This window comes from Salvelinus alpinus, chromosome 27 (assembly GCF_045679555.1).
Source record: "Salvelinus alpinus chromosome 27, SLU_Salpinus.1, whole genome shotgun sequence".
NCBI classification, from domain to species: domain Eukaryota; kingdom Metazoa; phylum Chordata; class Actinopteri; order Salmoniformes; family Salmonidae; genus Salvelinus; species Salvelinus alpinus.
The window spans coordinates 26,377,561-26,391,849 of NC_092112.1; the positions used below are offsets into that span (position 1 = coordinate 26,377,561).

General features: G+C 42.8%; 1 protein-coding gene across 2 annotated transcripts in view; it reads right to left on the reverse strand.

Annotated features, from left to right (window-relative positions):
• Positions 1-14,289, reverse strand: part of LOC139556260 (sodium/potassium-transporting ATPase subunit beta-1-interacting protein 2) — a 173,437-nt gene that overhangs the window by 73,710 nt on the left and 85,438 nt on the right. For both annotated transcript variants that reach the window (XM_071369988.1, XM_071369989.1), the window contains one exon: positions 13,042-13,122. In XM_071369988.1, the coding sequence (XP_071226089.1) occupies positions 13,042-13,122 (81 nt within the window). The remainder of the gene's footprint in view (positions 1-13,041; positions 13,123-14,289) is intronic.

A 14,289-nucleotide genomic window follows, 5' to 3' on the forward strand; every position in this document is an offset into this window, starting at 1 on the left:
CTCCTCAAGTTCCCTCCAGAAATATGCTACCCATGCTGTTCTGGGCCAGGAGGCAGCTAGGAGCATGGTCCTCAGACAGGCCTTAGGCATCCCTGGCTAACACAGTTAGTATTCACACAGAGCATCTCCCAGACAAAAGCCTCTGATAGACCCGTGAAATAAGCAATCTCTCAATTACCCCCCCCCCCCCCCCCCTCTGCTTCTGACCCCAGTAGCACCCTGACGTCACTCTGATTAAGCTTGACAAGACAGAAGGTGCGTGGAGACCCAAAGAACACTCATCCTTGACCTTCATCAACACAAGTTGAATCCTTTAAGTTTAGCGTTCCCTATTGTAAGATAATTATAAACATATGTCAGGAGCAGGAAATCAGAGAAAGCTCTGAGACACACTGCACCGGGGGAGAGCTCAATGTCATTAAGTCTTTAGTATTTCATTTAATCCACATAGATAAAAACCCAGGCAATGATAAAAAGGGAGTGCTACACAACACAAAACAAATAAATAACTATTTTTACAGAGAATTCTGCTGCACTTCTAAAGTTTGTCAAATGTATCAACACCTACAAAAAAATGTCCATTAATTATAATCTAATATAATAATTCACATTTCCTGTTGCGGCAAAATAATTTTCCTGTTGTAGAAAACTGGCTTAAATTAAGATCCTACATCTGTAAGGAGACACTGAGTGGAAGGAAAAATATGTTTTGGTTTATTATGTATCAGATTGCATTTCATGGTTTGAATGACTCAGCTAGCTATAAAAAATGTGATGACATGATATCTTGGAATCTGTGTTGCAGCACAGAATTAAACAATGGAGCCGGAGGGGATGGCTGCCGTTTTACAGGCTTCTAACCAACTGTGATATTTTGTGTGTTTTTTCTCATTGTTTGTAACTTATTTTGTACATAATGTTGATGCTACCGTCTCTTATGACCGAAAATACCTTCTGGACATCAGAACAGCTATTAATCACCTCAAACTGGACAAAGATTTTTTCTTTAATGAGTCTGACGCGAGGGATATAATGTTGCTCCCAGACAAGGCCCAAAACCTGTCATTCGCATGAAGATAATAAGGAAATACAGGGGGCGCAGATCAGGGTGCCTTGTGAGAATTCGTTGGCGAGTGGGTAACCCGCCTCTCCCATCCGTTATATTGACAACGTGCAATCACTGGAGAATAAACTGGATGAGCTCCATATGGGACTATCCTACCAATGGGACATTATAAACTGTAATATCTTATGTTTCATCGAGTCGTGGCTGAACGACACACGAAAAATATACAGTTGTCTGGATTATCCATGCATTGGCAGGACAGAACAGCTACGTCTGGTAAGACGGGGGGGTGTGTGTATATTTGTCAATAACAGCTGGTGCGCGATGTCTAATAAGTAGTCTCGAGGTATTACTTGCCTGAGTTAGAGTACCTCATGATAAGCTGTAGACCACACTATCTACCAAGAGAATTTTCATCTATATTTTTCGTAGCCATCTATTTGCCACCACAAACTGACACTGGCACTAAGACCACACTCAACGAGCTGTATAAGATCATAAGCAAACAAGAAAATGCTCATCCAGAAGCGGCACTCTTAGTGGCCAGCGACTTTAATGCAGGCAAACTTAAATCCGTTTGACCTCATTTCTACCAGCATGTCACATGTGCAACCAGAGGGAAAAAAACTCTTGACCCCTTTACTCCACACACAGACACATGTGTAACCGATGTGAAATGGCTAGCTAGTTAGCGGTGGTGCGTGCTAATAGCGTTTCAATCGGTGACGTCACTCGCTTTGAGACCTTGAAGTAGTGGTTCCCCTTGCTCTGCAAGGGCCGTGCCCTTGTGGTGCGAAGGGTAACGATGCTTCGTGGGTGTCAGTTGTTGATGTGTGCAGAGGGTCCCTGGTTCGCGCACGGGGCGAGGGGACGGATGTAAAGTTAAACTGTTATTGATGCTGTTGACCCGGATCACTGGTTGCTAAGGAAAAGGAGGAGGTCGAAAGGGGGGTGAGTGTAACCGATGTGAAATGGCTAGCTAGTTAGCGGTGGTGCGCGCTAATAGCGTTTCAATCGGTGATGTCACTCACTTTGAGACCTTGAAGTAGTGGTTCCTCTTGCTCTGCAAGGGCCGCGGCCTTTGTGGAGCGATGGGTAACGATGCTTCGTGGGTGTCATTTGTTGATGTGTGCAGAGGGTCCCTGGTTCGCGCCCGTGTTGGGGCGAGGGGACGGACGTAAAGTTAAACTGTTACACATGCACAGCTCTCCACTTGGCAAATCTGACCATAATTCTTTCCTCCTGATTCCCGCTTACAAGCAAAAACTAAAGCAGTACCAGTGACTCGCTCAATATGCAAGTGGTCAGATGACGCGGATGCTACGCTACAGGACTGTTTTGCTAGCATAGACTGGAATATGAATATTTTGCTAGCATAGACTGGATTCATACAATGACATTGAGGAGTATACCACCTCAGTCACTGGCTTCATTAATAGAGTTTAAAGTTCCTTGGTGTCCACATCACCAACATTATGTTTTCTATTTTTTACTTTTGTTTATTTAGTAAATATTTTCATAACTCTATTTTCTTAAAACTGTTGGTTAAGGTTCTTGTAGGTAAGTATTTCACGGTAAGGTCTACTACACCTGTTGTATTCGGCGCATGTGACAAATAAAATTTGAGAAGGGAAGAGAGCTAAATAACATTCTAATGTATGTGTGTGGTACAACAGGTTAAGGTACCATGGTTAAGAGTATGTATAAGTCCATAACCAATAACCACAGCCTGGTTAAGACATCTTATCTAAATGACACCAGACAGTGCTAACCTACAGGACCCCCCCCCCCCCTCCTCTGTGTCAGAATCTCTCACAAACCCACTTTTCAACTAACGTCGTAATGAAACGCTACTGACAGAGATCAGTGGATGGAACCAGCCAGACACACCGATGTCTATTTCTGAGTGACCTACTTTCGGAGAGTAAGAATCGTTCAAAAATGAAATATCAGACAGACATCAAATTAACATGCTGCAAATATTTTGGGCTGTCTCTGCTTACAGCCATGATTATTAACTGGTCACTAGGATTCTCACAACCATAACAATGGGTGGGGCAACCGTCATAACTACAACAGTATGAAAGAGTGATATCCTTACACTGGGAATATTCATGCACACTGTCCATAGATGCAAACCGTACCCTGTGTCTATGTGCAGCGAATCAGGAGGACTTAACAACAATTTTTTCCAGTGTTGTCCCGCACCAACAGGGCCCAGTTTTTTTTAAGTTACCTTTCTGAATATCGCCTAGTTGATAGGATTAAAAAAAATTATGTTTTATTGTCATATACACTGGATATGTGCAGTGAAATGTTTTGTTTCACAGGGTCAGTCATAGTAGTACAGTGCCCCTGGAGCAAATTAGGGTTAAGGTGCTTTTGCTCTAGGGCACATCAACATATTTTTCCCTTTTCGGCTCAGGTATTCAAACCAGCGACCTTTCAGTTACTCGCCCAACACTAACCACTAGGCTACCTGCCTCCCTAAAATAGAATGAATAGAACAGGAGTCCCCATTCAAGTCAATGGTTTGACCGTTCTATTCATTTTATTTCTATGTATTTAATCCTATCCGATAGGTGAAATCCAGATAGATAACTTTTGAAAAACTGGGCCCTGGGGATTGAGATGACTGATGGAGCACATAGCGGTTGAGGGGAGAGCCAGAACGCTGTAAAATACTTAACATACAAGTGTAAAATAGGAAGGTGGAAATTAAGACTCATTCTTCAACCCTGTAAAATCGCTGTCTCTTTGACCAATCCATTCCCCTCACAAAGAAGAAATGGGGATACAATGTCATATTCACACTTCAATGAGAATATCCTAAATAATTTTTCAAAAGATTCAATTTCATGTGTTAAATTTCTCTCAGGCTGGAAAGGATCTTTAAAAACAGCATAAGTAGCACATTTAAATGGGTCTCTGTAGCTCTGCTCATCACTTCTCTCCAGTAGGCCCCCAGTGTTAAGAACTGAACTGTCTGACAGAAACTGGGCTGCAGCAGATTTATGAGGAAAAGATTAACAGCTGAAGGAGGTTTCATTTATTTTGTTTCTGTTTGGTTTGATAATTTGTTTGCGTGCGATCATTCTCTGTAACAGTAGCAACAGGGTGTCTACAATGTGGTGTCCACTAAAGGACAGAGAATTTTATTCAAGGTAATTGTCATTCATTCAGGGAGAGTGATATATGCATCCTAGTCAAGGCACCTTAGAAATCGTAAAATGATATTATTCATTATTATGATATAGCTGAACCATAGGAAATGCTATGCATACTGTGCAATACAGATGATCACAGCTTTTATATTTCAATATATTATTCAATTTGAGAAGCTGAGGTGCAGACTTCTCTCTTGGGCTCCAATGGTCAAACAGGCTCACATAATAACAACAAAATATTCCCTATTGCTCTAAAATAGCACACCAAAAAAGACCAGTACCAATGCAAAGCTAAACAACTAACTGGTTTTGTTTTGACTAAAGTCATTTTTATATTTTATTGTGTCTTGGGTAAGTGAGTGAGAAAGAAAGTGCAATTTTCTTCTGAGCAATTAGCAATAAAGGTTGACCTTTGGAATGATGTCATAGGAGAACAGGCAGTGAATTAATTGCTCTTTGTGTAATGATGCTGAGAGAGAGAGAGAGAGAGAGAGAGAGAGAGAGAGAGAGAGAGAGAGAGAGAGAGAGAGAGAGAGAGAGAGAGAGAGAGAGAGAGAGAGAGAGAGAGAGAGAGAGAGAGAGAGAGAGAGAGAGGCCATAATGGTGCTTCAGTCCTTTATCTCGCTCTTTTCTGACACCCCGTTACTCGGATCCACATACTGGTAAATCAAGTCCTTCTGTTTGAGAGAATGGACATTCACTCTAATCTGTTCTCCTGAGGTACAATACAATATGTGACAAGCTGACATTACTATGGCATTGCCATACATTTGTGATTTAATGCTAGCTACAGTAGCATGGATACTACAGATACTCTCACTACTATCTCAAGTACAGTTTGGCGATAATGACCAACATAAGGTACTGATGAGGTGTGACAAACGACTAACCTCACAGTGATTGATGAGGTTGACTGTTGTAGCGGACCTTGTGTAAGTGTTTGTGCCAGTGGCTGTCTTTGCTAATCTGTGACGGAGAGAGAGAGTAGGGTAGGGGAACTCTCCTGTACTTGTTGACCTTCAAACAGAAGGGTCAATATAAATCAAGAACTGTGATTCTAAATGCTTGTGTTAAATTATATTCATCCTGTACTGCATCGCATGGCTTATTATTTTTCCTCTTGGTGAGCTCAAAAGGTCAGTTGCTTTTAATTATATTTGAATGCTTTAAATGTCCCTTCAGTGTTCAGGTCACAGCTATCAGACAGATATCACTATGAAGGAATTAAAGATGGCTGCGCTGGGTGTCTCTGGACTGCAGTTGTGTTTATGATGTCTATAAGATATCATAAGAACTGATTTTCTCAACAAATTGTCCAAAACAGCTATGGCACCAAGAGGCTGAAAAAGCCTGTTGACACTGGCTATAGCTTTAGGCAGTACTAAACTCATACACTACATGGCCAAAAGTATGTGGACACCCCTTCAAATTAGAGGATTCGGCTATTTCAGCCACACCCGCTGCTGACAGGTGTATAACATCGAGCACACAGCCATGCAATCTCCATAGACAAACATTGTCAGTAAAATGGCTTTACTGAAGAGCTCAGCGAATTTCAACACAACACTGTCATAGGATGCCACCTTTCCAACAAGCCAGCTCCTCAAATGTCTGCACTGCTAGAGCTGCCCCAGTCAACTGTAAGTGCTGTTATTGTGAAGTGGAACATTTCGAGGAGCAACAATGGCTCAGCCGCAAAGTGGTAGGCCACACAAGCTCACAGAATGGGACCGCCGAGTGCTGAAGCTCGTAGCGTGTAAAAATCGTCTGTCCTTGATCACAACACTCACTACCGAGTTCCAACTGCCTCTGGAAGCAACGTCAGCACAATAACTGTTTGTCGGGAGCTTCATGAAATGGGTTTCCATTGCCAAGCAGCGGCACACAAGCCTAAGCTCACCATGGGCAATGCCAAGCGTCGGTTGGAGTGGTGTAAAGCTCGCCGCCATTGGACTCTGGACAGGTGAAAATGCGTTCTCTGGAGTGATGAATCACGCTTCACCATCTGGCAGTCCGACTGATGAATCTGGGTTTGGCGGATGCCAGGAGAACGCTACCTGCCCGAATGAATAGTGCCAACTGTAAATGGTCTGGGGCTGTTTTTCATGGTTCGGGCTAGGCCCCTTAGTTCCAGTAAAGGGAAATCTTAACGCTACAGCATACAATTACTTTCTAGATAATTGTGTGCTTCCAACTTTGTGGCAACAGTTTGGGGAAGGCCCTTTCCTGTATCAGCATGACAGTGCCCCTGTGCACAAAGCGAGGTCCTTACGGAAATGGTTTGTCGAGATCGGTGTGCTAGAACTTGACTGGCCTGCACAGAGCCCTGACTTCAACCCGATCAAACACCTTTGAGATGAATTGGAACTCTGACTGCGAGCCAAGCCTAATCGCCAAACATCAGTGCCCGACCTCACTAATGCTCTTGTGGCTGAATGGAAGGAAGTCCACGCAGCAATGTCCCAACATCTTGTGGAAAGACTTCCCAGAAGAGTTTAGGCTGTTATAGCAGCAAAGGGGGGACCAGCTCCATATAAATGCTCAGGATTTTGGAATGAGATGTTATGATTCATCCCGCCAAATTCCAATCATTTTTTTCTTCTAATGGCACTATTGGACAGGTTACTGCGTATACTTTTTCCCGTTTTCTTCCAGAGACAAAAGGGACGGTTGAAGGATGAACCTGAGGTGAACCGGCTTTCTCCCAGCATGTAACATTTAAGAGCACCATTGTCTCAGAGCCCCGTCACTGCTTTTAGCAGTGTCCTTGCCACTGGATACTCGCCCCAGTCACTCAATGTGTGGTCGAATACGAAGAGTCTGATTTAGGCTGGGTTGATATTTAACACTTTATCAGACTAGAACACTGCAAACATATTGACAATGATAACCAGTCTTTGTGGTTTTCTTGGCACATTTAGGTATTCTCCCACATCACCAACAGAACAGCCCTACTTTATATGCTTCCCTACTACCTACCATCCACTGAGGTCCCATACCCGTAAGTGGAGTGATGTATTATGGGATGCTACAGTGGTTCTTCAGCCCATAGGCCTGTTCCCTGCCCTGGATTCTCTCCACTGAGACGCCAATCTCCTGGTTCCTGGTTCCTACCCGGCTGTGCTGTCATGTTGTTGGATATGACTAATTTCTCCCCACCTGACATGCTGGTCAAGCCCTGCCAATCACGACACTTTGGACAAATCACCCCGCCCCTGATGGCACCACGCTGTGCTGATCAGCACATTCATCTCTCTACCCTCTCGCTCCCAGACAACGGCTCCTTCTCTCAGGTGAATGGAGAAATTATTCTGATTCTGATTGCTCCTGCATCCATTATACACTGGCACATAGTTCTTCATTCTATGGGTTGCCTTTTACAGGCAGCTGACAATAGTTCCCAATATGCTATGCTGGACTATGTATCATATGTGCGTTTTTTACAGTCATATGAATCCATGCCAGAATGTGAATGGAATGGGAATAATATAATTTGGCTGTACAGCCGTAGGCATCAAAAAAGGTAGTTTGGCATTTGTTTGTTTGTTTCCGCTGACTGACATTGCTGATGACACATTCCCTCACAGATGGAGCAGTGGGACAAACACACAGGCCCCCTGCCGAGAGATGATTGATGGGAGAAACTTCTGGCTTGTTGAAAGGGAAATTTAACTCAAGTAAATGGATTATAACAAAACAATGTACTGACAAAATGACAGTTTGATGTCACATAGCTTTTGCCACACAGGCTCAAGGATTAACTTTTGTCACATGATTGAAATGTGAATGTTGATTTATGGGACGTTAGTGCTGTTCATTTTCCACAAACACTTTAAAATGTATATATAGTACAGTACAGAGCCATATATTTAGATAGATCTAAGTCGCTCTGGATAAGAGCGTCTGCTAACTGACTAAAATGTAAAATGTACATGGCTCTGGTACAGTATATTGACTATTGACCGAGGCGGGTGGAGAATGAAGCATTCATAGAGAGCGGAGACAGTGGTGAAGCATCTACAAGCCTCTCCGAGCATCAACTTGGTTGGTGCACTGCATTAGTGTCATTCTAATCTGAACAGCACACTGGAGAGGGAACTTTTATTGTCATCTTTAATGTCACTGAGAGCACTCTGCAGACTTCAGCATTCATCAGGGAGGCATCTTGCGGATGCCTTGCGTTTTACTCTGCCTTTAGCCTGTTATTACCCTAATGGCTAGTTCCCAGTCTGTCTTCTCATGCATTGATTATGGTTATGGTCAATACAATTGATACATTCCGCCATCTTCACATTTGCTATGCCTCGTACATACATGATAGATGGGTCCAAATATATTTCAAAATGTTTCACCAAGTTCAATCAATGAGTCTCAGTTAAATCAAGGAGTGGATCAAGTTCATTTGAACTCAATCAAGTGAAGTCCATGTCATTGGTTTGGCCTTTAGTCACCAAGGAGAATACATATTCAATCTATTAGGTTGTTAAATGACATGACACAGAGCTCGTCAACTCTTAACAGCAGCACATTGAACCATGACAGGGTCACAACTCACGAGGTCCAACATGGCACCCAGGCTATAAATAGTTCAATAAAAGGCAGGCTTCAGGTACTTTTAATGACTTATTCAGCCCAGGCCAGATCGATTCAAATAATAGGAACTCCGATATATAGATGTACCCCTAAAAGGTTATAAAACCCAGAGCTCTGCTCTTGAAATAGACTCTGATTATATATATCAGAGGTCTATGAGACCGAAAAATGGCTCTTAAAAACCTAGTGCATGTAACTATAAAATGTAAACAAAGTCAGAGTAGACTAGTGTGTGCTGGTCTGCATGTTAGGGAATCTAGAGTGATCTGATTGCTCCATGGGATCAATTTGAACAACTGGATATTACTAGTCAGGCAATTTAGGTTTAGTGCACTGCCAAAGGCTATAACATGAGTAATGACCTATCCATGATTAAAGCAAACATACTTCTGGTGATAGGCCTGCATTGCTTCAGCTGTAATACAGAGTTTAATCAGAAGGTGATTTTTTTGCACCATTTATTTTATGACAACATATTTCCCTTATGTCTAGTGAGAAGTTCACAAAGTTAGTAAGGGATAGAGGCTACTCTATGGGAGTGTCCGTGATTAATGTAGGCGTTAATGTAGGAATTCAGGAGTTCTAATGTAGGAATTCAGGAGTCCGATTCCCCTGTAAAACTCCTCCGGCCAGCTTGTCTGTCCCTAAACTAGATGGCTAAGTCTGTGATGGCCGGTGATGGGAAATAATAGCCTTTTTGAGCTAGCACATGAACTGTAACTCATCTATTCTGAGGGCCTTCATGGTGCTGACAGATCCAGACTTTTCCCTCCTCTCCAGTGAAATTGACTATAAATCACTTTATCACTCCCAGCCCTGACACTTTATCAGAATACCAGCATTTTACTGTATATGAAGACTATGAAGAGCATGCAGACAGGAAGAAGGCCTGCATTTAAAATTGCTCCAAGAAAAAGGGCACAGATAACCTGCCAAAGTAAGGATTTACTCATTGAGGCTCTGCCATGCCACTTACAACCATATCAATATTTCACAGGGATGTAAATATATCAGCATTATGACATAACAAAATAGGAACTTCTTACAAACCGCCCAAAAACAGGTATCTTTAATTCAATTGAACTGAGAAGATATTTGCATCAAACTATCATATATTCTCCTCTAGGCCTAAATCCTTCGGACAGAATTTTTACCATTGCTTTGATTTGAACGTTGAACAACTGCTTAGTACTTTCATAATGCAGTCAGCAATTGTTAAAGCCTAGAGCTAGAGGGCTCAAATACAGAGGGCAGGATCAATGTGGAGTTGGAGAACGATGGCACACAATATTTTCCATTAATCCCATACTAAAATGTCAGAAAGCTCCATTCCGATGGAGTTACTTGTTTATGTAGATGTCAGGTTGTTCCAGTCTGGATGAAATTCCTGGGTGAGGAGAGGTGAGCTGTTTTTCTGGAAGTTAGTGTGTGGAGACGAGCCAGATGTTTCCGTCTTTCCCAGATTGGGAGGGAAGTTTGTGAGCAGCTCTTATTCCATCAGCTCTCTCCTCCTCCTCCTCTCTGCCAGCCTGTGACTATTTGCCTAGAAGCTAGAAGGCTGGCTGCTGCCATGGCTGGGACACGTCTTATTTACTGTGCCTGAGCTCAGCCTGGAGCTCCATGGCTCTCTACGCCCGCTCTACCCACTCTCCCCTGCTCTTCATTGTCACTTTCTGTGCCACCAGTCCCCTGCTGATGGCCTCCAAATCCAATCCCCAGCATCTCTCTGGGCATGCCAATGGAAATGGACAACAGGCCAAAGAGTTTGCAGCTTTTAACCCATTCACATATTAAAGCACAAACACAACCCAGAGGGGAGCTCTCGTTAAGAGTGCACAGTTTGCTGCTTGAGACATCCGCAACTCAGAGGGCCACCATTTCTCTTTAATGTCAAAGAAACATGATCACATTTTCTCTCTACAGGCCCAAACCTGATCTACTAAAAATACTATAGCTGTTTATTCTCTCTCAAGTCATTCACTATTTCAATGTCAATCACTCTCCTGATAGACTATTGGCTTTCACCCAGACACGTCCCTCTCGGCAGAGTGATTGAACTCGGTGAGACCTGTAAGAAGGATCGCGCTATTTAATGAAGGACAGACGTAGGGATTCTTCCCATTTATTTATCTTTATTTGTTTCTGTGTGTGATGTAAATCTAATTGCATTGCTGCCTTGGCGGGTCCCGATGGATTCTCTCCTGGTTAAACACATTACACCCACATTAATAAATCATGAGCCACACCAACGTGAGCCAAATAAATCACACTAACTAACATACTATCACTTTACTGTTACTAATTAAAGTGCCTGAGCAGACCCACTGTGCAGAACATGCAGCGGAATCACACAGAACAACAGAACCTCAGCTCTACAGCACTGTCAAATACCGGATGCCCTTTTTCGGCAGCCTGGCAAAACGAGGAGGAGCGATGAGTTGATGCCTCAGTGCCTCTCTTCTCACTGGGAAGACAAGTGAAAAGGCCACTTGAGGGAACTGACTCTGGTAAATTGTGAAGGAAGTCTGGGAGCAGGGGAGAAAAGATATGCTGGGCTGGGAGCAGCAGCAGCAGCAGCTCAGGCATGAGTGAAGAAGCTCTTGAGGAGCCTCAGCGTCGGCAGAGGAGCGGGCTCTTGGTTTGTGATGGCGCTGCAGTAATGACAGACCGCAGGCCCCAGAGGAAGCCCAGCTTCAAAAGATGACACACCAGTCCTGCCAGTCCCCAGTCCACAACAAGCCAATCACACGAGCCTCAGAAATCCTACTGTATACCACCTACAAACCCTCTGTCTTGTCTTGAATTGAGGATCACTGCATTCGTATTTGGTCAACAGATGTTCTCAGTGCCAAGCCAATGAACATCCTCTTCTAAGGATGCTCTTCTTTCAGGCAAGTTAGATGGCAAAAAACTCAGAACTCACTGATAAAAAGGCAATATACTATGCAGAGACCGTATATTTGCGGAAATAACAGGATTGAGTTCGTCAAGGTGTATATAGCCTCAAACCCATGTGATTTGCCAGCAGTTAATGACATCGACTGCACTGTAATAAAACTGTAACGCAACAGATGCCATCCCCTGATGCTTTTCAAAAGTGCAAAGATATCTCTGAGGTGAAACTGCCAAATCCTCCAAAGGCAATTGAGGAGGAAGGAAGCCATTTTGGCAAAGGCTGGTGGAGAGTGAAGACTGTGAGACTAAGTGAGTGCGCCATCTGTTGCCATAGATTCCAGATAAGATGAAACAGTAATGACTAAGCAACACGGAAACACAATCGACTAATAAATGAACAGACATTCCTCTCCGATAAGCACAACACAAATGGTGCGACAAAATACCCATACATGTTCTCAGTCCTTTCTATGTGGATCCACTGAACTAAAACTACCATACCGGTAAATAAGCTTGACCAATAACACTAATAATAGTTATCATTCATGATAGAATATTTTCATGTAATGCAAGCATGTTTGTGACCAAAAGCTACAGCAATATAGCCTTAGTGTGTCTATTTGACTCGTCTCCACAGCTCTAATATTATCGGATCATGAGAAGCGCTCAGAGTCAGTGATCAAAACAAAGGGATTAGTCATTTCAGTTTCATTTGGAAAATGAAAACGTAATAGATAAAAGCACTTGATGAATTGGATAATCAAGTTACACAGCTGGTTTGCCTTTTAATTGGGTACAATATTGGACATTTTGACATTTTAATTATATCTTCTCTCATTTTCTCATACATACATGAGCAGATGAAAAATTATGGAATAAATTGCTAGTTGAAATGAGAGAGATTGAGCATGGGGAGCAAAGAGAGGGAGTTGGGTGAGGGAGGGAGAGAGACATGTAGAGAGACGACACATTTGCATCTATATTGCAGTATTACTGTATTACCTTGAACTAACAGTGAACCAACAGTGCTTATTGACACATCAGCTTCAGTATAGTACTACTCCTTTTGTATTCATGCTTGTAAAAGTACACACTGTGCAATTTTCGTTCCAAAGAATTTTGAAGCAAAATAACAGAGAGACGGCTAGATAGATTGCTAGCTTAGCTAGCTATCTCTTTCAGAACCAGTGAAGTAATGTGTAACCCGTGATTAAATTGCATGAGAATGCCATTAAAGACATTTTATCCATGGCCTCTGTTCCCGGGCAGGTAATAATAACAGCTCTCCAGTCCTGTACAGCTCTAAGCAGGTCACATTACCTTGGAGAGGTCCCCCACTTCCAGGTAGAAACAGATGATGAAGACATTCCAGGTCACCCAGAGCACCAGCCACACTGCATACTATGGGTGAGAGAGAGAGTGAGAGAGGAGCGAGATAGAGAGGTGAGAGAGAGGAGAGAGGGGATAGAGAGAGGGGGAGAGAGAGGGAGGGAGAGGAAGCACACACCACTGAACTAACAGAATCACAGTATTAGAACACCACAAGTGGTGTCAAGTTCAGAATAACACCCCAAAAACAAATGCATATTTGGATTCTCGTTAGTATCTGGGCCAAGATCATAGTGTTTCTTTGTAATTAATTATCTTCCGGGTATGTCTTCACACAGATCTGAGACATGCCAGAGTTAAACATTCAGTGCCTTCTCGGTATTGAAGCAGAGTATTATTAATGTGTGCGTGTTTATTGGTTTATTCGGATCCCCATTAGCTTTTGCCGAAGCAGCAGCTATTATCAGCTCGGAGGCTCCTTAGAGATAGGATGGAGGCTTATCAAAGCATTCTGAAATGTGTCAAAATGAAATTGTTAGTGAAGAACACAAAGTTGTTGTTATAGTACAGAAGGTTCACTTTTATGTCTGTACGGTCAAAAGGTCTAAACGTGTACTCAAGGGCAAAATGAGTTTGACAACGCTGATCTAAAACATGGCGCATCTAAAGACATACATATATATTTTTTGGAGCAGTAACGATGTGCGCTGAGAGTCGGGAAGCAAGTTCAGGGAGTGAGTGTTTTAATAAATAAATGAAACCAACACGTAACACAAACAACGCACAGACATGACCCAGGAACAGAAACAATGACGCCTGGGGAAGGAACCAAAGGGAGTAACATATAAAGGGCAGGTAATCAATGAGGTGATGAAGTCATTGCGAGTGTCATTATGCGCGTAACGATGGGGACAGGTGTGCGCCATGACAAGCAGCCTGGTGACCTAGAGGCCGGAGAGTATGCACACGTGACAAGCAGGATGATTTGAATCCTCTGATTGTATTTTAAAGCAGACAGTTGATCCAGAATACAATACTGGGCATAGGAAAAGGGAAATCAAATTGCATTACATGTAGGGAGCTCAGCCTAATATACTGTATTATATTGCAGTCGGAAAGTATTCAGACCTTTTGACTTTTTCCACATTTTGTTACGTTACAGCCTTATTCTAAAATTGATTAAAAGAAACAATTTCCTCATCAATCTACACACAATACCCCATAATGAGAATACAGTTG